The 22,319-nt window shown below is 49.2% G+C and overlaps 1 protein-coding gene across 4 annotated transcripts; it reads right to left on the bottom strand.

Annotated features, from left to right (window-relative positions):
* Positions 1-491: 491 nt before the first annotated feature.
* GATA3 (GATA binding protein 3) lies at positions 492-22,022 on the bottom strand. 4 transcript variants are annotated; one of them, XM_055296182.2, is made up of 6 exons: positions 20,752-20,992; positions 19,749-20,358; positions 16,813-17,349; positions 11,518-11,663; positions 6,078-6,203; positions 492-1,953 (listed from the first exon to the last, which is right to left on the bottom strand). In XM_055296182.2, exons 2-6 carry the CDS (start codon positions 19,987-19,989, stop codon positions 1,669-1,671), a joined length of 1,335 nt encoding a protein of 444 aa, XP_055152157.1. In that variant the 5' UTR covers positions 19,990-20,358; positions 20,752-20,992; the 3' UTR covers positions 492-1,668. The 4 variants fall into 4 exon arrangements, with proteins under 4 accessions (XP_055152157.1, XP_055152159.1, XP_063467120.1 ...); XM_055296184.2 differs by having other exon boundaries at positions 11,518-11,660; positions 20,752-20,967; XM_063611050.1 differs by lacking the exon at positions 20,752-20,992 and adding an exon at positions 21,866-22,022 and having other exon boundaries at positions 591-1,953.
* Positions 22,023-22,319: the final 297 nt, after the last annotated feature.

Below are 22,319 nucleotides of genomic sequence, written 5' to 3'. Positions count from 1 at the left end.
CAGAAGCTACAAAATGGTTATTTTGTGTTTCGAAAACATTCCAATAATCCCTTCACTGTGGTGTTATTCATTCGACAGCAGAAAAGCAAAACAGAAATGAACACAAGAGCAGCCGGCTCGTTTCCATCTCAAAGAGAACCTCGAGGAACGAGGAACGCATCAGCTGCAGTTTGCGTCTGGGAATCTCAGCCTGGAAATCTTCCCAATCCTCCTTCGAGGGCAGGAGGAGAGCGGGAAGACACACTGCCGCTCACTAGGGGACCCCAGATGTCACCCCGGCCCCAGGATAAATTCCTCCAGGCCGCATGTAGAACGCCAAATACTCCCAGGTCCCCCCAAAATAGACGTTGACTCGCTGGGGTTAGCACTGGCTCCTGGTGAATAACTTAACATGTTTGGTTGTTGTTTCTTTTAACTCCTTTCTCTGAAATTAGCTAGAGCTACCAGATTCTAGAAGAGCTCGGCCAGCACGTGGATACGATGTCATTTTGTAGTTTTAAAATATTTTCACTTTATTATTATGCTTATAATATTATTCCAACAGACTGTATTAAAGGCAGTGATCACTAACACAGAACACGACAGGGCGAAGAGGCAGCTGGGCCGCTTGCAGGACATGGCCTGTCGGGCCAGGGTTGCTGACATGCACACTGGTAGCTCATACACCGCTACCCTCAGCACAGGCTGCAGGAACAGGGACAAGACAGATGCCGCCGGACTCTCAGAAGCTATTTAATAAATATCATCCAAAAACAAAATGGAAAAGAAGCAAGAAACCCTCCGAGCACAACCACCTTAGGCCAACTGAATATAATCTAGTTTATTCAACCAAAAATTGAGAGAGAAGGAAAATATTGAAACAAACAAACGAAAGAAAGCAGTTCTTAAGACTAGCAGTAAATAAATTTATACAACAATTCGGTCTGTATAATATGATGAAATAAATCTACATCTTTTCTTATTTTGGTGCTTTGAATTATACATACGAACAACAATTACAGGGACTTGTTCACAAAGCATGTAGGCCTAGAAAAAGGCTCTCTGAAACCCTCAGTGGCAACTGGTGAATGGTAACACTGATTGCCCAGAACTGGTATTTCCTTTGCAGAGGCCAACAGCTTTGAACGAATGATTCGCCTACAACTTTTTTCTTTTTTTTCTTTTCTCTTTTTTTCTTTTTTTTTTTTTCTTTTAATGCATCAAACAACTGTGGCCAGTGAAAGGAAACAAAACTGGCAGTTTGTCCATTTGAATATCAGACCTAGTTTCTTCTTAATTTCCACACTCTATTTCTCCCATATTCCTTAAACTTCTTGGCATCCTTCATGCCTTACAGCTACCCAGATGCAATAAAGTCATTGTACAGTATTTCTTACAATATAAGTTATATGCAATGTTCAGCATTTTTTTTTTCACAGCACTAGAGACCCTGTTAAATAGGGGATATGAGTCAGAATGGCTTATTCACAGATGGGGTCCAGATTCAGTGGTGGGAACACAGACACCACAGTGAGCTCCTTTGCAAAGTGGCAAACATAATTTTGCTTTCTGCCTTCAAAAACATAGATCCATCGCATTTAGGCTTCATGATACAGCTCCTGCAAAAATGCAAGTCGAAGGGGCCTGCAGGGACTCTCGCTGGGGGCCCTGTGAGCATCGAGCAGGGCTCTAACCCATGGCGGTGACCATGCTGGAGGGGTGGTGCGGTCCAAAGGACAGGCTGGATGGCGGGTGCATCGGCGTGGGCGTGGTCAGCATGTGGCTGGAGTGGCTGAAGGGCGAGATGTGGCTCAGGGAGGACATATGTCTGGAGAGGGCAGCCGGGTTAAACGAGCTGTTCTTGGGGAAGTCCTCCAGTGAGTCATGCACTTTTTTGCACTTTTTGGATTTGCTAGACATTTTTCGGTTTCTGGTCTGGATGCCTTCCTTCTTCATAGTCAGGGGTCTGTTAATCTAAACAAAGATCAATTTTTTTTTTTTTTTTTACTTTTTTGCTGCCTCTGAAATGCACAGGCTCTCGCACTCCAACAAGGGTTCCACCGGCCGCCCCGGATCAGGGATCTGTTTCCATTTCAGCCGGCCCCTTCCTCCCTCCCACCTTCTCCTGTCTCCTTCCCAGGGACTGAAGAACTAAAATACATAAGTTACCAGATTAGAGCCCCATCTAGTACGATTGTATTTCTCTGGTAACGAAAATAGAATTCACTTGTCTTATTTCTTTAGAACTTCTTAGACTATTTCATAAGAATCGAGGTAGTGAAGAATCTTCAGGAGGAAAATACCATTTTGTCTACTCTGACAAATCTGCTTCAGAACTTGAAAAGCGCTCCCCAGCTCATCGGCCTCTAGGTGGTTAAGGCTGTCTGCCTTGAAGAAATGAGGACTGTACTGCTCCACTGAGTAACTTTCCGTTGCCTCTCTTCTACCTGGCCTTTAAGAGGTGCCATAAAATCTTCCCCTAGAATTTATATGTAGCCGGGTTGTATTTTATGAAACCATGCCTTTCTTAAAGGTGATCTTTTTTTTTTTTTTTTTTTTTTTTTTGAGACGAAGTCTCGCTCTGTCGCCCAGGCTGGAGTGCAGTGGCGCGATCTCGGCTCACTGCAACCTCTGCCTCCCAGGTTCAAGCAATTCTCCTGCTTCAGCCTCCTGAGTAGCTGGGACTAGAGGCGCCTGCCACCACACCTGGCTAATTTTTGTATTTTTAGTAAAGACGGGGTTTCACCATATTGGGCAGGCTGGTCTCGAACTCCTGACATTGTGATCTGCCCACCTCGGCCTCCCAAAGTGCTGGGATTACAGGCGTGAGCCACCGCGGCCGGCCCAAAAGTGATCTCTTGCCTGTATCACTCCAACAGCAGCTGCAATGGTTGCAAGTGCTATTTCCACCTAGCTCTGACTCTCCACTTCTAACCAGACAAACAGCCAACCAACCAATCAACAAGTATTTAATAACCACCTACGGGGTGCAAAGCACAAAAGGGCACTCATCTTAAAGAGGAAAGACCAAGAATGTGCTAGAGGAAAGAGACAGAGACCAGACCCTACTCTCAAGATCAAGAGACTTCAGTCTCGGAGACAGCTACCATTTCTCTCTTCTTGATAAACCTCATTTGCCTTTCAAAAATACATTTGCTTTGGGGGCCCAGATCAAGAAAGGAAAATTTACAAAGTAAATAGAAGCTACTCCCCACAGGGAGGCAGAAGCAGATTAACCCCAACAGCAGACATCTGCCCGGAAGAGCAAACTCCACATCTGGCCACGTTCCCTGGGGAGGGTGGCAGACTCGGAGCGAATGTCAGTGTCCCGGCCGTTCCTGACTTCCCGGGCTGAAAGCATCGCCTTCCACCACAGTTCTCAAGGGTGGAGAACCTTTGGCTCTGGGTTTTACCTGTCTATTCCCAAAGCCAGAAAATCACAGCTAAGAAAGGGAGAATTCAAATGGCCAACCTGCTGAGAGCAGCCAACACTCAGCTTCCTGAAGCTGAGCTGGGAGAGATCACCTGGAGAAGGAGACAAAGCCCCACACTGGAGCTGAGACCTTATTTCCCCCAAGCCCAGGAAGGCAACATGACCAATGGCAGGAGAGCCCAGAAAGGTCACTGCCAGAGGAACATCTCCGGGTTCCTTCTTCAAAGTTATCATCAAGATAAAGATGCAGCCTACAGAGATGACAGGAATCTACTCCCGCATCAAATCTTCACCAAGATAATGTCCAGATACACAGCTCTGGATGCCGATATCTAGCTATACATAGCCAGGTATCTAAATATAATATGTAGTTACACCAGCAGCCACACAACCCCAGATAACCAGTCACAACACCACTGAGAGATGCTGATACCAAGGTAGGCAGTTATCTAAACACCTAGATAAGAAGAAAGAGCTTATGGCATCCATGTAGAGATGTCTGGAAGGGCAGAGCAAAATGCAACGTGATGACAATGTTAACAGATTATTATCTCTTATTGTTCAATACACATCAATCGCCTCCTTTTACAAATTCCTGGTAAACCAGAGAAGACAGAAAAACCACTCTTGAGGATGAGGAAGTCTCTGTCTCCCACTCACTGGAGCCCAGCCACGAAGACCAAGCTCATTAAGATTGAGGAGGTCGAAGTGAGCCATGGAGAGGATTCCTCAGCTTTGCTTTGATTTGAGAAATTCATATTCTTCAGAAATATATATATATATGATCAGACACAAGTGAGATCATATCTCATCCCAGCTAACTATTCAAAAAAACAGATAACTAATCACCTGTAATTCCTATACTTCCACGGATATAGGGATGAAATATACGTACACACACAATGTTATAATTTTGTTGTACTCTAAAAAAACAGAGCATTCCCTTTCCCCTGGTTCTCCTCTTAGTTCTGACACTGCCAACCTCCCAGGAAAGCCTCCTGACTCTGAAATGGGCCCTGACTCTTCTACTTTCTCAGCCACGTTAACTTGTGCAAGCGACTTGCTTTTCTGAGTCATAATTCCTTCAAGTAAAACTGAAATAAAAATAATTTCTGCCCTGTCTACATCATGGGACTATCTCAGGCTCAAATGTAATCAAGTAACATGAAAGTTCTTTGAAATCCATAAATTACAGCCCAAAAATAACTTTGTAGGCAGTGCTGATGACTGGATAGCTAATAAGCCCTCATGCTAATAACCTAATAGCTTATAAGCCCAAGTCTTCCAGATTTTCTTCACGAATCTCTATCTCTACTGCAGTCAGCAAGTAAATTCCCCAAAGTGGAAACAGAACTTGGATTTAATTGCTGATAAATGTACATAGACCACAGTCCCAGGACCTAAGGGAGAATAAGGGATCGTAGTAAGACTCTAGTTTCATTCACTGCGCCAGGACCACAGTGAGAGAGATGGCACAGGCAGGGAAATGAGTGTATAGGGCTCCTCGGAATCACAGCAACTTGTTCCCAAGAAGTAAAAAAGAAGCAGGGTGCTGGGGTCACCCTGAGAAGTTCTCTATGACTCAAAACATCCAACCAGAAAAGCTTCCTCCCCAATTCCCAGGTATTCCTGAGTAAGATGAGTTCATTGCCAGAACCGCCGCAAGCAAAAGTCCCTGTCTCCTCCCTGTTCAGCCCCAGACTTTGCCAAAGTCAGGTTGGCCAAGAGAATTTAGGAGAATCAGAAAGAGCTAAAAAGAAAGGAGAGAGAGAGAGCAAGACAGAGAGAGACCAAAATGACCATTTTTGTCTTTAGAATTAATGTAAACTTGAAGCCTCACTAGAATCATGGCCTGTGAGCCAGAATGATTTCAGGAAAAAAAAACTGAAAAAAAAATTTTTAAGATTAAGATATATTAGAAAATGAGAGGACCCCAAATGGAAAGATTAGAAATGACACAGCTAAACTCAGGTGACCGGCAGTTACCATTCTGCTAACATGATATAAAAGGAGAAAATGACAGTTTCTTTTCCCTGGTATGATAACTTCCTCCAGGCCAGCCACCTTCCTCAGGAGCTAGCTCTCTGCACGTGAAAGTTGGTTCAGACAAAGACATCAGATGAAATCTCTCAGACATTTTTTTCCATGTCTTTTATACAGAGGATCCATTTCAAATTTATAGCACAGATTTAGCCAAGACTTTTTACCTCTCAGTAACCAAATGGGTCCTCTTTGTTTCCAGAGTGCCTGCCACACATTACAATTCTATTTACCTTTCTCTTTCACTCTCTCTTTCTGCAAAGAGTTTAAAGTGTAAGGAAACAACAAAATAGGACCGGTGGCTTTTTTTGTTTTCCAAAAGGAAGTTTTTTTTTTCCTTATAAACCAGACAGGCCCACTCAGCACATCGGATTGCTGCATGGTATGTGGAGTGTCCAGTGCATACCAAGGGGGTCATGTGGCTGCCAGGCTGTGAGCCCCCTTGGCCTCAGCACGGCTATGCTAGACAAGGTAGTTTTCCAAGCTAGGTCCTATTGCATCAATTACTTGGAGCCTGTCATGTGCCCCCATGGTGGGTGATTCACTTGGAGAGGGTGGTGGTGACGCTGTTTGCTGGTCACCATCAGGAAGCGAGCCCTGTTCTTGCTGGTCCCAGTCCACTTACATTGTGAAGCTTGTAGTAGAGCCCACAGGCATTGCAGACAGGGTCCCCATTGGCGTTCCTCCTCCAGAGTGTGGTTGTGGTGGTCTGACAGTTCGCACAGGACGTCCCTGCTCTCCTGGCTGCAGACTGAGAGTGGGGAGAGAGGAAAGGGTAAAACCAAAACAAATGTTAAATGTGTTGTCATCACTATGAAGACAGGCTTGAAAAAAAAAAAAAAGGAAGGAAGAAATTATCATTGAAATCAAAACTAGCAAGTGGCCCACATGAAAGTAATATAGATCCCCAAAAGCTGCCCGGAGAAGAAAAATGTCGCCACTCCACTGGAGCATGTCAGGATTGCAGTAACATGGTCAGAATTTCACCTGCCACTCCCCGGTAAGAGCAGGAAGCCGGGGCCCCCTCCCTGGCAGTCTCATCCTCCTACCCTCATCCCACAAAGTACACCAGAGGGTTAATTTTTATGGGTGGCAATTTTGAATTAGCCAGCCTAATTTTGGAACTGGGCTTTCAGTTGCCTTTTTCACCAAGTCCAGGGTCACGAGAGGTCGTTTTCAAACACAACTCCCAAGAATATCCATCCTCAAATAGGCTCCGGCCATCAGGATGCACTCACAGCAAACAAGGCACAAAGCCAAGCACCAAAAACACTCTGGATCCCAAATAAAGAAATGCTGAGTTATAAAGAGAACAGGGTGCACACAACAGCAAATTCTGCAAAGAATGTCTGTGCAAGTGTGTGGCACGCACACATGGGTGACACACCTGAGGAAGCACCAAGTAGGACATCCTAGGTTGACAAGACCTCCTAAATTTATACAGCCTGCACTTTCTTTTTTTCTCGTTTTGAGATGGAGTCTCGCTCTGTCACCCAGGCTGGAGTGCTGTGGTGCGATCTCAGCTCACTGCAACCTCCGCCTCGCAGGTTGAAACAATTCTCCTGCCTCAGACTCCCGAGTAGCTGGGATTTATAGGCACCTGCCACCACGCCCGGCTAATTTTTCTATTTTTAGTGAAAACAGGGTTTTACTATGTTAGCCAGGCTGGTCTTGAACTCCTGACCTCAAGTGATCTGCCTGCCTCGGCCTCCCAAAGTGCTGGTATTACAGGCATGAGCCACCACAGCCTGTGCGTTCAAGCTTGGTCACTTCCCATTCACAAGACAGCCACCCTCCACTCTCTTTAGCTGGCTGTCACCTAAATTTGATCTACCAATCAAGCAAACTCAAAAGACCAAGGAATGTTGCCACTCATCAGGAACCCTGGATCCCTCGCCTCCTCTGATACCAGTTCACCTTCATGAAATCAGGCATTTCCTATTTGCTGTTTATGGAGTAGCATAGTTGCAGGTCAAAGGTCAGCCTCAACTTGAATTTTGATTCCTTGGTTGTGTTACTGCCCTCCTTTCCTTTAAAAGAGAGATTTTTCTTTCACTTTTTGACATATTTAAATTGATCAGGTGACTATTCTCTGTTCACTCTTTAAAAAAAAAAAAAACTGAAAAAAACCATTGGAAAAAAATGGAGCTGGGTCAATTCTAATATAAACCTCTCTCTCCTCCTCACCTTCCATCATAAAAAGAAAATTTTAACTGCAAAATTATCCCCGTTCCTGGATCAAAAATATTATCAAAGGAAAGGTAAGAGAAGGAAGAGTTTAGTCTCTGTCTGTGATGAAGAAAATTCTGGTATGGTTATAAGAACACAGAACAAGAACTATAGGGATCCTGGTACAGTTTTGTTTTTTGTGTTTTGTTTTGTTTTGTTTTGTTTTGTTTTGTTTTGTTTTTGAGACGGAGTCTCGCTCTGTCACCCAGGCTGGAGTTCAGTGCCGCGATCTTGGCTCACTGCAAGCTCCGCCTCCCGGGTTCACGCCATTCTCCTGCCTCAGCCTCCCGAGTAGCTGGGACTACAGGCGCCCGCCACCACGCCCGGCTAATTTTTTGTATTTTTAGTAGAGACGGGGTTTCACCTTGTTAGCCAGGATGGTCTCCATCTCCTAACCTCGTGATCTGCCTGCCTCGGCCTCCCAAAGTGCTGGGAATGATTACAGGCGTGAGCCACCGCACCCGGCCTGGGATCCTGGTACAGTTTTATATCAATATTTTGTCAAGCAAAAAGTTGAAGCCAACACCCGAAGCCGCCAGAGATGGAGAACCCAGTGACAATTTTGAATTAACCTGAGTGACCCTTTTTCTTTCAAAGTTGCTAAATTGTTTCACAGATATGCTCCTGTGAGATGTAAATAACAGAGTATATTATGATCTTTTCAAACAAATTCTTTCTTTTCTGTATTCTAAGAAACTGGAAACTAAAAACTGCCCTGACCTATCATAAGGGAGAAGATGGGAGTCCTTTGCCGTCCTTCTTGAACGTAATTCACATTGTCCATGAGTGTCGATCTAACCCCACATGCCTCTGCCCGACTGCCTTTATGAAACGTGATAATTTAATGCTTAAACAACTTTCATTTGTGTACTTTTCGGGAGAAAGTACTACATAAAATCAGGGCTTAATGATTTTGACAATTAAATTATATGTCATTATTATCTTCCTATAGTGTTTTTTTTTTAGAAGAGCTACTCAGATATAGCAGATTCATATCACTCAGGCACCTGAATTTCCTAGCCCAGCAATTCTGAATGTACACAGTACAAGCATATAATGCCAACTGGTAAAATCAGAGCTCCAGATGACAAGGTGCAGCATGTAGTCTTTTGCAGTCTATTGACAGCAACCTAAATAAAAGCAAAGGAAGATGCTTCCAGTACTACAAACTTTATGGGAACTCAGGGTCTCTCAAAGCCACACTGCCTGGGTCACTAGCAGGAGGTACAGTATACTAAGGCAAGCAGCTCAGCCTCTCGCTAGTGGTGAGATGTATGAAAATCCTGGCAATGCCAGGGAGAAAAGAATCTATGAGTCTTCCCTTCAGTCATCTCTCCTATTTCCTGCATTAGTTTATTCAGGGTTAAATACGCATCTCACGGAAGAACTAGCTATATATGGGCTGGGTGGTCTTCAGTGAATCTGCAAATGTATCAAACAAAAATAGCAAGCTGGAACTGGAACAAAGGGTCAGGGAATACAGGAAAGAAGAAAATAAAGGGTTCTAGGTGTTCAGAAGTCAAATACATCTCAGGGCTAAAAAAAAAAAAGAGAGAGAGAGAAAGAAAAAGAAATCTGAATCTGAATGTGTCCTGTGTTCTATCTCCCTGTAGCTTATGAATTCTATAGAACTAAAAACATCAAACCACCCAAGGCAGATGATTAAGAAAGAAAAGACAGATGAAAATGTGACAGTCATTGAACTCTAAAATTCAAAGCAATTATTACTCAGAGTTCTAGAGATTTCCTATGAAAGGTGAGTGGAGACAAAATTGTATAAAATGGAATTATGGTCCTCATCTGCAATCTGACCAGACAGAAGAAGACCCAAGTAAATGTCAAATAAACTTTTGCTCACCAATCAGTCCATGCCTTGAGACTTTTAATCCCTCTTTTTCCTTCTTTACTTTTATTAGAAAAAACAACAACAACAAATATAATGGTACCAGGACACATTTTAACAAGAAGGTTTTTGTTTGTTGTTGTTTTTTTTCCTCTCTCTCTCTCTCTTTTTTTTTTTTTTTTTTTTTTTTTTTACTAAGGCCAGGTTTTTGAGTGATTCAAAACATTCTTTTGTGGTGTGATCATATTCATTCTGCACTAACACCTCTAGCCTTTTTTTTTTTTTTAAACACTTCTTGTTCTGATATGTTCAAACATCTTGGTGTTTAGGTTGGGGAAGCTGAGTTGTTGTTTATGAGTTATCTCCAGTGCTCAGATATCCGGCAGCTTTTTCCTAGGAAGTCAGCTTTGCACATGAGAGAAAGGAAAAAAAAAAAAAAAACCAAACTGCAGGAGGAGAGGTGGGGGAAGGTTGAGAAAGTTGGAGAAGGGGGCAAAGATCAGAAAGAATAAAGCCTCATTATCCAGAATTGTCAAAGATTAAAGTCATGTGGACATTTCCATCCCTAGAAAGTTTTCCTTCTTTAGCCGGGAGCAGTGGCTCATGCCTGTAATCCCAGCACTCTGGGAGGCGGAGGCGGGTGGATCACCTGAGGTCAGGAGTTTGAGACCAGCCTGGCCAACAAGGCGAAACCCTGTCTCTACTGAAAATACAAAAATTTGCCAGGTGTGGGGGCGGGTGTCCCTAGTCCCAGCTATTCAGGAGGCTGAGACAGGAGAATTGCTTGAACCCGGGAGGTGGAAGTTGCAGTGAGCCAGGATCATGCCACTGCATTCCAGCCTGGGTGACAGAGTGAGACTGTCTCAAAAAAAAAAAAAAAAAAAAAGAAAGAAAGTTTTTCCTTCTTCAAAATAGGATGTGAAAGGTGTTGAGTTGCACTACAATCTGATGGGAAGGGCAAATAATTCTTTAAAAAGAATACAGAGGTGTTCTTTTTCCTTCCTTAGAAATTGATGGATGCTAATTTATCCATTAATCTGTATGGGGAAATTCCCCTCCTCCCATCTCGACTTGGTCAATGTCAGCACCACATAAAGCATTTTGATCTCTTAGCTGTGGCTAGAGTTGTTATTTGTCTGTCACATACATTTACTATTCAAATTTCCAAAGAGGAGCTTGCAAATGAATGACCCCTATGAGCCTTCCTTATAAATGCTTGACAGAGCCAGGTTTTCTCAAGGATCCCTCATGCTTAAAAAGTTTTTAAAAGAATAATGAGAGAGGAGAGAAAAAACTATCACCCTACTGGTCGTAGTTCAAAGAGAAAATAAGACCAAATGCCAGGTATGAGAGGACTCACACGACGTTTCCCATAGGAATTGCCTGTGGGAAGTTCTCAAATGCTGAGACCAAGAGAGGAGGAAAGTGGCATTAGGCTCACTGGTTGCTGGTGAAGCCTCTGAAATTCATTTAATCAGCTCCAACCATTTTGAAGCATTAGCATAACAAATCCATCCACTGCACTGAGTCTGTGATCCTTCCTGGGAAGCCACACGCCACAACTTCAGGAACCCATTCTGGATGGTTTCTGGAACATTCCATCCTCATACTAAATGTCTCCATCTGTCAAACAGTGCTCATCAATGCACTTAAATCAGCTGCTCTGGTCCTGTTCATACCTTTATTCTATTCGGGAATACACTGCAGATTTGATAACCAAGAATTCAGTCTCCTTAAAATGTTCACAAGTGACTTAAGAAACATGGATGGGGAAAAAGAGGGGAAAAGAGCTGTTCTGTGTATCAAATTTGAAAAAAAAAAAAAAAAAGAAAAGAAAAGGAAGAAAGAAAGAAAAAGAAAAAAAAAAAACTGTCCCAAGCCAGCTGACATGATCGGAGGCTATCCTGTCAATTTCCTGCAGAAATTGCAGGAAGAAAGGAAATGAGAAACCCGGAATGGTCAGCGTGGAATCCATCCCTTCCCGAGAACTTACCAGCCTTCGCTTGGGCTTAATGAGGGGCCGGTTCTGTCCGTTCATTTTGTGGTAGAGCCCGCAGGCATTGCACAGGTAGTGTCCCGTGCCATCTCGCCGCCACAGTGGGGTCGAGGTTGCCCCGCAGTTCACACACTCCCTGCCTTCTGGAAACAAAAGCACAGATAAGACACTTAGGGAAGGAAAACACGCAGGAAAGCTGACAGCATTTGGAATTGGGGGAGAAAAGTAAAATGAAGAACTTTTTTCCTTCTCCCTCCTCTTTTGGGGAGCGTGTCCACCCCCACCTCTTTCCAAGATGCTCCAAAGTTGAGCTGGGGAATGCTGTCCTGACATGACCGTTCCCCCGACACACATGGAGGCGCCCGCAGAAGGGGCAGATGCATCGTCGCAACAGAACCCTGTTCTTGGCTTGCCCGACTTGATGGAGAAGATCGGGCAGGACCAAGGAGGAATGCAGATTCCAGCTACAAATACTTCCCTGAGAAAATCGTGAGCCCTGGATGCTGGCAAAAGGTAAACATTCCATTCATTTCCCTCAAAGGAAAAAAAGGAAGACAAAGGTGACCCATCATGGGTGATTAAATAATGAAGATTAGGACAGGAGGAAAGGAAGGATTCATCAATGGCTAGATAGGTGAACAGATAGTAAACAGATGTATAGATTGATCAATCGGCTGATTGATTTCACTAGCTAGGGTTTTAGATTTTACTTCCAATCAAACTGTAAATGTCCCTGGCTGGAAAGGAAGCGATTAGGACCCAGCAGGGGTTTCCATAGCTTTCCAGCCGCTGTTACAGAGACTGAAGTTGAAGTATGACGCCAGCCAGGGGGTGCAAGGGGGAAATGCAAACTTTAGGCTGGGAACCTGGAAGAGGGGGAGGGAGGGAAAAAGGAAAAGGGAAGGTTTGGGAGCACAGAGTGAAGCCGATCAGAGGAAGATCAGGAGAAGAGGCGAGTTAACAAAGTGGGGTGGCTGCTCATTAACCAAGGCCTGCCTACAGTTTCTCTTTTCCCAAAAACACAAACAAACAAAATAAACGAAAACCGGCCAGGCCGGTAGGAAGTTTGAGCAGCATTCACTCCCTCAGCCTAGGCTGGAAAGGGACCCAGACCCACCCAGAAAGCTCCTTGGAAGAATCCCTTAAATTACCATTTCAAGACTTAGGGGAGTTGGCTAACTGATTTCAACTTCTGCAAGAGGAAGAGAAAGATGCTTTCTAGGAGAATCTCCTTGGTTTTGGGGGACCCAGGGACACACGAGTCTCTAGTGCCCAGTTCTCTCGGTGCCCAGAGAAAGCCAGGACTCCCCTTCCCTGCAGGAACAGGAGGCTCAACTCAAGTTGGTCTCCCAGAGAGGGGAGGCCCAGAGGAGGACCCCGGAGGGTAGGTAGGGAAGAAAAATGAGCCCTGAAGACTGTTTTAAGAGAGTAATTAATGACCTCCAACCTGCCTGGACCACTGGGGTGGAAGAAGAGAACCCAGAAGGGTGCTTGAGAATTTTGATTCCCCTAAAAGGAGGAAAAATCTGCCTTAGCAGATATGGGACCTATTGGACCTTTGGAAAGCCCCAGACCGAGTAGGAGGGAACTAGAGGGGTTCACACTTGGGGGCCTGTGATCCTCTCCAGGGATAAGTTCTTCAGGAAAGTTAAAGACTTTTGCAAATGGAAGAGGGTCTTGCACCCTTTTCCATGAAAGTCAGGGATGGTGCCCACTAGTTTTTGTCTACTTTGCTTTTTCAAAAACAAAAACAAAAAATGAGGACGTAAGAGAGGGGTTTTTTTTGCTCCACATTCCGAAAGTTTCTTAGCCTAGAGTCCCCAGAGAGCCTTCACTGTGCCCCAGAACCCCTGAGATTAAACACAAACAACGCTGCAGTGCATGCCAAAGGCGCCTTCCTAAGTACCCGACGGCTCTTCTCAGTTCTTGAAAAAGACTCAGGCCTGAATCACACCCAGACACCTTTCAGTTGGGGTCAAAAGCCTGAGGGATGTGGCAGACTGGATGTGGGGGAGGCTGGGAGGAAAGAGTGAAGGGTGAGTGGGCGAGTAACCGGCTGCAGCCCAAGCCAGGAGGCCACAGGCCTGCCTTTTTGTGTCCCCGGTGGCTGCTGGGTCAGCCCCTTCTGGGGCAGCACTGGCCCTGTCCCAGCTAGGACTTCAGGCCCACTCCCCACCCTGCCCAGACAGGGGACCCCCTCGGGCTCCTCCCCTACTTGGGCACTGGGCAGAGGGCAGTGTGAGGAGAGGCCACTATGGTTGGAGGCAAGGAGCGTGGTTGCCACCCGGCTCCTGGGCACCCTGGCACTGGGGGACCTCCCAGCCTGACATGATCAGTCTGATTTCCTTTCATTTGCAGGGTGGTGGGGAGGGTGATAGCTTCCTTTTCAGAAACACCTTGAAAGCTAGCAACGGTTCCCTCTTCAACAAGGTTCTGCACACTAGGGTAATTTTCTGTCTTGATTCACTCGGCAAGTTTGCCATTGCCTCCTATGGGCTTTTCTTCTTCTTTTTTCCTTGCTGCCTCTGGTCTGTGACTTCAGCAAACAGCCAATTTTCCTAATGGAGGCCCTGACTCTCTCCTGCCTTCTTTCCTCCCCTCTCCTCACCCCTGCCTGTTGTGAGCTGCTCAGGCAGACACCTCTCTCTTAGGTGACAAGAACCACAGAGCGGCGAGGCCTCTTGACATTCAACAGCTGCTGGCAAATGCCTCTTGCTCCGCCTTGGCCTGAAACCCTGCAACCAGGCTGTGGGAGGGGGTAGGGAGCAGGGTAGGAGCTCGATCAGAGGACAGTGGAGGGAGATGCCCAACTGGAAAGGTGGCAGGGGAGCTAAGAAGCGGCCCTGGACACAAAGACTCTGTCTTTTGTTTGCAAAAGCTTCGTCCCAGCCCTGAAAGCCCAGGCGTTAAGACAGCAATAGGTGCCCTAACCACAACTTCAACCGTTTCCAGCGACAACCCCAAAAACTCTCTCTTCTCTGTGTCCTCCTTCAGCAAATGCATTTGCAAAGAAGAGGTTAAAGGGGAAAAAAATAATAGAGAGAGAGAGAGAGCGCGCAACCACTAAAACCAAGAGAATCCCCTCCTCTAGAATTCCCACCACCTCCACCCCCTGCACAAGGAGGGGCTTCTCGAAACTTCCCCTCCACACTCCCAAAAGTCCCAGCTCACTCGCCGCCCCCGCCAGGTGTGCTGTTCTTGGTGTTCATGACTGTGAGAAAGGAATTAAGAAGGAGGAAGTAAAAAGGCCAAATTGAAATGGCCTCCTCTCCTCCTTGCCAAAAAAACCAAAATCGGTGTATCGGTATTCCTAGCTCTGGCTTAGGGAAACCACGGCCCTCTCTTTCTCCCCTCCATGTTCAGAGTCTTACGGAAAGAAATGAGAGGAAAGAAAAGACTAAACTTAAGGCAGAAAATGTGCACAAGAGGGGGAGAAATCAAACACGGAAATGAGGGTACAGAAACCAGAGTATCTTGGAAAAGTCACTCTGTCCCCTCCCCCCGCACAAACCACTACCCCGGCCTCAGATACCACGAGCTCTCCCCAACCTCATAGCTTTACCAGAAGAGAGAACTTTAAAAAAAAAAGAAAGAAAAAGAAAAGAAATCCCATCACGACCTCAAAATGCACAGGTCTGCTCTCTTTAGATTCAGCGCCCCGGCCTGTGTTTCTGAGTCAAGCTGCACCCCACTTCTCCTTAATCCTTCCCTCCACCCCCAAGCCCAGCCCCTGCCAGGCACCGCGGCCACTTTGTGCCTCCAGCTCTCCCGGCCTCTTGCTTTCTTTTTGACTCCACCAGCTAGCCTGCCTCCCTCTCCCTCCTGCCTACTTTCATGTACTGAACATGCAGGTCTGAGTTCTTCTGTCAGCCTAACCGCATCCGGACTCTATTAAAGTTCCTGGCTCGGGATAAACAATGCAACTGTCGCGTGCAGCAGTCTGAAAATAATTGGATTAGCTAAAACATATCAACTAAATAGAGACAGTCCTGTTCAGGCAGTCGGAGTGAATGTCACCCTGGAAAAAAACCCTGAAAACTGATCTCATGGTCACTGGGCTCCCAGCGTACTCCCTCTGAAGTTTTTCAAACCGGAGCTTTGGGAGCTCGGTTTCAAGGCTGCTCATCTCATCCCTAAAAGACAAGTGATTTTCACGATTGCTTTCTATGTAGAATCTATACAGAGAGAGCGCGGAGGCAAGATACCTGGAGCCGATCAGAGAACAGATGCCCACTCTGAAATGGACACGCCTAAGGAGACATCGAAATCTTCACCAAACCCTGTCTAAAAATACAGTTAAATCAATATCAGAGAATCCCTAGCTCTCTTTTGACTCAATGACTTTGTTTAGAAATGGAATGGTTGATGGATTCATTTATTTTTAAATCCGAAGTATTTTGTGTGGGGTTTTTTTTTTCATGCAAGTAATGACACCAATTGAATAAAAACTCAGCGTGCTGCTAGGCAGCGTTTGCATTTTGGAAAGGAACAGAGCACAGGAAGCTGAGATCCACACCTGGAGCGCTTTTCCGTTCCTTTCTACCTCCCTGGCTGCAGCTCAGCCAAGCAATATGTCCTAATACGGCTTCCTGCCCCTGACTGCACTGAGAGCTCTAGGAGACGCTGCAGGTAACTAACTGGGCCAGGCGACATTTGATTTTCATCCAACTCTGCTTCCCCAATGCAAAGCCACCGCTTTCTCCCAGTTCAGCTGAGAACCCCCTTTTCCACGCAGAGAATATGCGTGCAGCTTTGGCCAGGCTCATGCACACACACTTTGTGTCTACATGTCTAATAAAGGATTGTCCTCACTGCGTGGTCCCCTTTGAGCTGAGCGAGAGGAACAGTCAGAATGACAGAGGCCAAAGGGGTCATAGAGGGACCTGTGTTTGTTTAGGCTTGAGGAGGTTTCGTTTTAGCATGAAACACTCAAGATTTATTCCCTCGGCCTTCCATTTGGTCTTGGAAACTGACTAAAGGTTACCAGCCGAATCCAGAAGTCCTGCGACAGGCAGAAGAGGGTATGACTTTGTTTTTGTTTGTCTTTTTTCCTTTCCCAGCTCACTGGGGGGTTTTAAATCAGATCCCACTTCCCCTCTGCTTCCGAGGCCAGGCGTGAGCTAGGATGGGAGGACATGCAGTGCCTTCCCGGCAGGAAGAATGGGAAGAATGGCAACTCAGCAGGCTTTGGGACACCCCGGCTCCCCTGAGGGGTCCCTCTGGGTGCGGCCCTGGATTGAGGAAAAGGGGAGGAGGGAGGAGAAAAGGCTCCAGGAGAGAGCTGGCTCCTACCTGTGCTGGACCGGGCCTTGGGCCTGGACTTGCATCCGAAGCCAGTGGGGGAGCCGCCCAGCAGGCTGCTGGGGGGGAAGAGTCCGGAGCTGTACTCGGGCACGTAGGGCGGGTAGGTGGTGATGGGGTGGTGGGCCGACGAGGAGGCCCCACCCAGGGCGGTCATGCTGCCGCGGGAGTGGGACGACTCCAGCTTCATGCTGTCGGGCAGCGGCACCTGGTACTTGAGGCACTCTTTCTCGTCCTGCCGGGCCGAGCCGGCCGAGCCCGGGGTGGACAGCGACGGGTCCGGGGAGACGTCCTTCGGTGGGGTGGGCGGGAAGGTGAAGAGGTGCGGGCTGGCGTGGCCCCCCGACAGGGACGAGGACGAGGCCGGGGGGTAGACGGAGAGGGGCCCCGGGGAGCCGTGGTGGATGGACGTCTTGGAGAAGGGGCTGAGATTCCAGGGGGAGGCGGTGTGGTGGCTGCCCAGGGCTTTGCCGCCGTCCAGCCAGGGCAGGGATCCATGAAGCAGAGGCGGGCGGCACACCTGGCTCCCTGTGGGGCAACGGGGAAAGGGCAGGAGAGAGAAGGAGGGTAAGTGTGACCCTGGGAGGCCGTCAGGGACACCTGGGGACTCTCTACCTCGCACCGGCCTCCCTTTCAGCAAAAGCCCGGGTTCAGCCCACTGTCTCATCCCAGCGGTCCCCGGAGTACGTGCCGGGCACACCCGGGGGTCAGGCTGGGGACAGAATCCTTCACCCCTCTCTCCCACAGGATTGTCCCACCAAATCCAGCAGAATGAAGGGCCTGCGGCTGACACCCGAGAGGTTGCTGCCGAGGGGAGAAGGGCCCCTTTGCTTATTTGGCCTCTCCAGATACAGCGCCTAAATCACATTCCCCAAGGTCTCTCTCTAGAACCTGACTTGATTTATGGATTTCCTTCAATAGCCCTGAGTTCCCTGACTCGGACTTAATTCCAGCACCCCTGATAAGAGAGCCGGCTGTGAGTGACGAGGCCTGAAGGATGGAGCCCGGCCACACAACTGCTCCACACCAGAGAACGACCCTGGAGTCAGGCCCAGCTCCCAGCACCAAATGCAGGAAGGAGAGGCCCTTGGGACAGAAGTCAGGAGACTTTCAGGGTTAGTGCCCGGAACCCTAACCCAGTGCTTGCTCAGAATCGGCCAGGCTGCCCGCAAAAGGCCTGAAATGGGATTTGCAGGGACATTTTCATTGATAGGGCTGTTGGAGAAAGTTCCCAAGGCTGGACCCTGGGATGGCCATTTTCTCTGCTTTTCTCACCCTCCCAAATCCTAAAGGAGAAGGAGATAACCTAAGCCCCATGCACCCTCAATAAAGCTATGATCCCACCAGTGCGATAGGTGAATTTTCACCTGAGCCCCTAAGACACAAAATTCCAGTTGATGTGATATTTTAAATGAAAGGTGACTCAGACACAGAGTCTGTTTAGCCTTCATTTAAAACACACAGTCTTAAGGTAGCTGTAACTCATACACTCTGAGGGGTACGTTTAAAAAGCAAGTGCAAATCCACACACTTCTTGATCTTTAAATCCGGTACCTGCCTCAGCATTTGACATTTGATTCAACCATTAAGAACAATACTGAAACTAAAATCTTAAGAGAGAGGAAGGGGAGGGGAGTGGAGAGGGAAAGAGAGTTCTCTGAACACCAAGGGTCAAGATTCATATTATGCAGGAAGTAGTATAGTAAATAATATTAAGTCTGCCTCTACCGCACTTCCACTTAACTGTTGATCTGCACAGAACACGGGCAAAGAGCGCCCCATCCGCAGAAACGATTGCTTAAAACCTGGCGACAGCAGGGTAGAGGACGCCTGCTGCCGGAGGGGCTATGTCATCGGTGCCAAGGCAGGCTCTGAGTAGGGGGATCAGGGCAGAGTTCGGTCTGGCTGGACTCAGAAAGCCCCACACTTTTTCTGCCCAGTGTTTTACCCTTGTTTCTTCTTTAGGAACCAACTTAGAGCTGGAAAGTGTTCGATCTTTTTTCCTCAAACTACACAGGCCTGGTCTTCTTTTTTTACATTTCGGAACTCTCCTAAACTTCTCCAAGTGAAAGGGGGAAGGAGGTGGTACTGGAATTGCCTTTACGTAAACGCGGGTGGATCCTACATCTTAGGTGGGAGGCTAAGGGAGGGCAGTACCCAGAGACCGAGTAATGCAAGGGTTGCAGGCAAAGAGGCAACTTGAAAGCAAAGACGCAGGGAAATTCTGTGCAGCCGGGAATCTGGGAAACCACAGATCCCTCAAACTTAAGACAGGGGTCTTCCCCCCCAAACCCCTTCAGCATCAGGATTCCATTCCTGAAGCCAGGAGGTAGGAGACCTGTCTAAAAACCAAAGGCACTAGCTTTGGGAAAAGGTCAAGGAGAAGGGTGTGAATAAATAGGTCTCTGGGGCCTTTCTGAAAATGTGCGAATTCAGGGACGCTGGCAGAGGGCCCCCCCCCCCACCCGCCTAGAAAGAACTAGCGGGTAACAGGGAACCCCAGGTTTTTTGGAAGAGCCGGGTTCCAGCCGGGCTTGGCCGGCGCCGGCTACCGGGCCCAGAGAACCCGGACCCGCGGAGGAAGAGCCAGGGCACCCCGCGCCTGGGGACATCCCGAGACCCCCCCCCCAAAATCTGCAGCCGCGCAGGGACGGAGGGCTGCAGCCTGGCGCCTGCCAAGTGAGCGCCAGGCCCCAGGGCCACCAGCCGGGAGAGGCGCCTGCTGCGACTCTTTCAAAACACACTCTCGCGACGAGCCAGAGGCCTTCCTCGCCCATTTCCGGGCCCCAATTTTTTTGTAAATGAACCAGGAACGGCAGATGGGGGCTTTCGCTTGACCTCTCCCCGCCCTCAGGTCCCTCCCGACCTCCCCGAGCCGGGACGGCTGACGCGGCCGGCGGGAGCCCCCGCACCCCGGGCGCACTCACCGTGGTGGGTCGGAGGGTACCTCTGCACCGTGGCCCTGACAGAGTTTCCGTAGTAAGGCGGGACGTGGTTGCCTTGACCGTCGATGTTAAAAAGCACATCCACCTCCTCCGGCAGCGGGTACTGAGCCGCGTCCATGTAGGAGTGGCCGAGGCCCGGGTGGTGCGTGTCCGGGTGCTGCCCGTTGAGCACGGCGGGGTGGTGGTGGCTCACCCAGCGCGGCTGGTCCGCCGTCACCTCCATGGCCTCGGCTGCGCTCGCGCCCTCTCGCCGGGCCCGGAACCCGCGCGCGGGGAGGGAGGGCGGTCCGCCTGGGAGGTCGGGGGGCTCCTGCAGTCGGAGGGTCGGGGGTCGTTGAATGATTTGCTTTCGGTGGGGGGATGGGAAGGCTGGGAAGCAAAGGTGAGCAAAGAAGAAGGTTTTTAAAAAATAATCTTGGAGGGGTCGTTTAGCAAAGAGAAGAAGGGGAAGACAAAAATCCAAAAACTGGGTACGGCAGGATAAAATAGGACCAGGTTGTAAAAAGGGGCGACGACTCTGCAATTCTGCGAGCCAGGCTCCTCTGCACCGGGGTCCTCAGCCGCTCGGAGGCGGAGTCCCTCCTCGGGTCACCTGCAACGGAGAGAAGGGGAGACCTGGATGAGCCCCTGAGTTGCTGGAGTGGCACCACCTCCCCTCGCGCCGCCCGCCCGCCCAGCGCACCCGAGACCCGCACAGGAGTGCGGGGACACGGCCGGGGAGCCCGCAGGGCTCTCGGGGACGTCCCTGCAGCCCGGCTCGCGGGAGCCGGAGCTGGCTGAGCAACTTGGAGGGCAAGTCCCAGGGCTGACTGTTGCAACTTGGAGGACAAGTCCCTCCCGCGGGGACACCGGTCCCGGGACCGTCCTCCCAGCCCCTAGAAAACCTCCAAAAGAGGAGAGTTGAGTTTTAAAAATTGATTTAGGTCCTCCCAAGTGGTTGGGGGCAAAAAATCAAACTTAAAAAAAAAAAGTCACCAGTACCAACCTGGGTAGCGAAGAGCAGAGAGGAGGAGGAGGCGGCGGCGTACGACCTGCTCGGTCAGATTGCGTTGCTCGCTCTGTCTCGCTCTCCCTCCGTCTCTCTCTCTTCTTCTCTCTCTCTCTCCCTCTCTCAGTATTTTTTTTTTTTTTTTACAGGGAATGCATTCTTTCTGAAAGTATCAAGACGGCGCCAGGCAGCTCAGTGTTCGCAGACAGCTGTGGCGCGACGCAACTTAAGGAGGTTCTAGTGTCATCCGCGCCGAGGGGGGAGGAGCCTGGCGCTGGCGAGTAGGGGACAGGATCCCCGGCACAAGGAAACTGCAACCCAAACCCGCTCCAGGACTTCTCCCCCCGCCCCGCGCACCCCCGCCCCTCCTCCCGCCCCTCCACTGACCGGAAAGGGGCGCCGCAGAGGGCGGCCGCGGGCGGAGGGGCGGCGGGCTGGGTGGGCGAGGCCCGCGGGGCTTGGGGGCGGACGGGAGGGAACGCGCGCTCTGGCCCTTTAAATGTGGCCGCGGCTCCTGACGATTCATTCGGGTCGGGTGGACGATTCCGTCCCGGTGCAGCCAGCCTGCCCCATTCATGAAGTTCATTTCGATGGGCAGACTTTTCTTTTTCAGACTTTTAAAAAATAGGCACGCATGGATCATTATTAGGATCCAATGCAGGGTGTTTGGGAGAGCGCATCGATGTGGGGAAACGTGCGCGTTAAATTGATCAGAAAAACAAAATGTTTCGTGTCAAGGTACTCTGAGATTTGCCTCTCAGGCCGACTTCCTAAGAGGGTGAGGCATCGGGTAAAGGGGAGATGCCTTCGAGTGGAGCGTCCGCGTCAATTTTGTTGTCATTGTCACCTCTTTCCTGAGCCTTTTGCGCTCTCGAGACCCCAGAATGAACACGCTTCAGCTGTTGCAGCTGCCCTTTCCGGACCTAATATTTGTAATCAATGTGTGCTTTTGACTTGAATGGCAACAGTGAGGGATGAGGAGAGGGGAGGGGAGGAAGAAACTGGCTCTAACTCATTCCCCGAGTACGCTCAGTGTAGACGGACAGAAAGAACTCGGTCTTCACTCCAGGGGCCCAACTGTTCCTTTCGCCCCTCCCGGAGCCCTACTTACTCCGGCTCCCGGCGTTTCTCCCCCAGTCGAGGAAACCAGCCCTCGGTCTGCACCGACCCCAACCCCGGCCTCTGGTCGGGACTCCACGGCGACCTTCCCCGGCTCGCGGGTTTCCAGGCCACGCTCTGCGCAATGGGCACCCCCGGGCGGAGGGCACGCGGCTCCGAGGCGCCCCAGCGAGAGGGGCGGGGCGAGCGGGGGCGGGGCCGGGAGGGGCCAATCAGCGGGCGAGGCTGCGGCCGAGCCGCGATTGGCCCGCCCCGCGGGCTCCAACCTGCACGGCCCGCTCGGTCCTTTGAGCCACTGCATCCCCTAGCGGCGCCCGAGTGGCTGCAGCCGCTGGCCCGAAAATGCTGCTCGGGCGAGCAGGGGTCAGGCGGGAAAAGAAGACTCCAAATCCACTCTCTGCTCACGGCAGGGCAATGCTGCGAGGAGAGGGAGTGGGTTCCCCCGC

Source organism: Symphalangus syndactylus, chromosome 10, assembly GCF_028878055.3.
Source record: "Symphalangus syndactylus isolate Jambi chromosome 10, NHGRI_mSymSyn1-v2.1_pri, whole genome shotgun sequence".
Classification (NCBI taxonomy): domain Eukaryota; kingdom Metazoa; phylum Chordata; class Mammalia; order Primates; family Hylobatidae; genus Symphalangus; species Symphalangus syndactylus.
Note: the sequence above shows the minus strand (reverse complement) of the source record. Positions and strands in the feature narration are given on the sequence as shown.

Coding starts and splice junctions, on each gene's coding strand:
- GATA3 (XM_063611050.1), bottom strand. CDS start 19,989: ATGGAGGTGACGGCGGACCAGCCGCGCTGGGTGAGCCACCACCACCCC. Junction 11,664..16,812: donor CAAGGCCCGGTCCAGCACAG/GTAGGAGCCAGC, acceptor TTTTGTTTCCAG/AAGGCAGGGAGTGTGTGAAC. Junction 6,204..11,517: donor TTAAGCCCAAGCGAAGGCTG/GTAAGTTCTCGG, acceptor CCCCACTCTCAG/TCTGCAGCCAGGAGAGCAGG.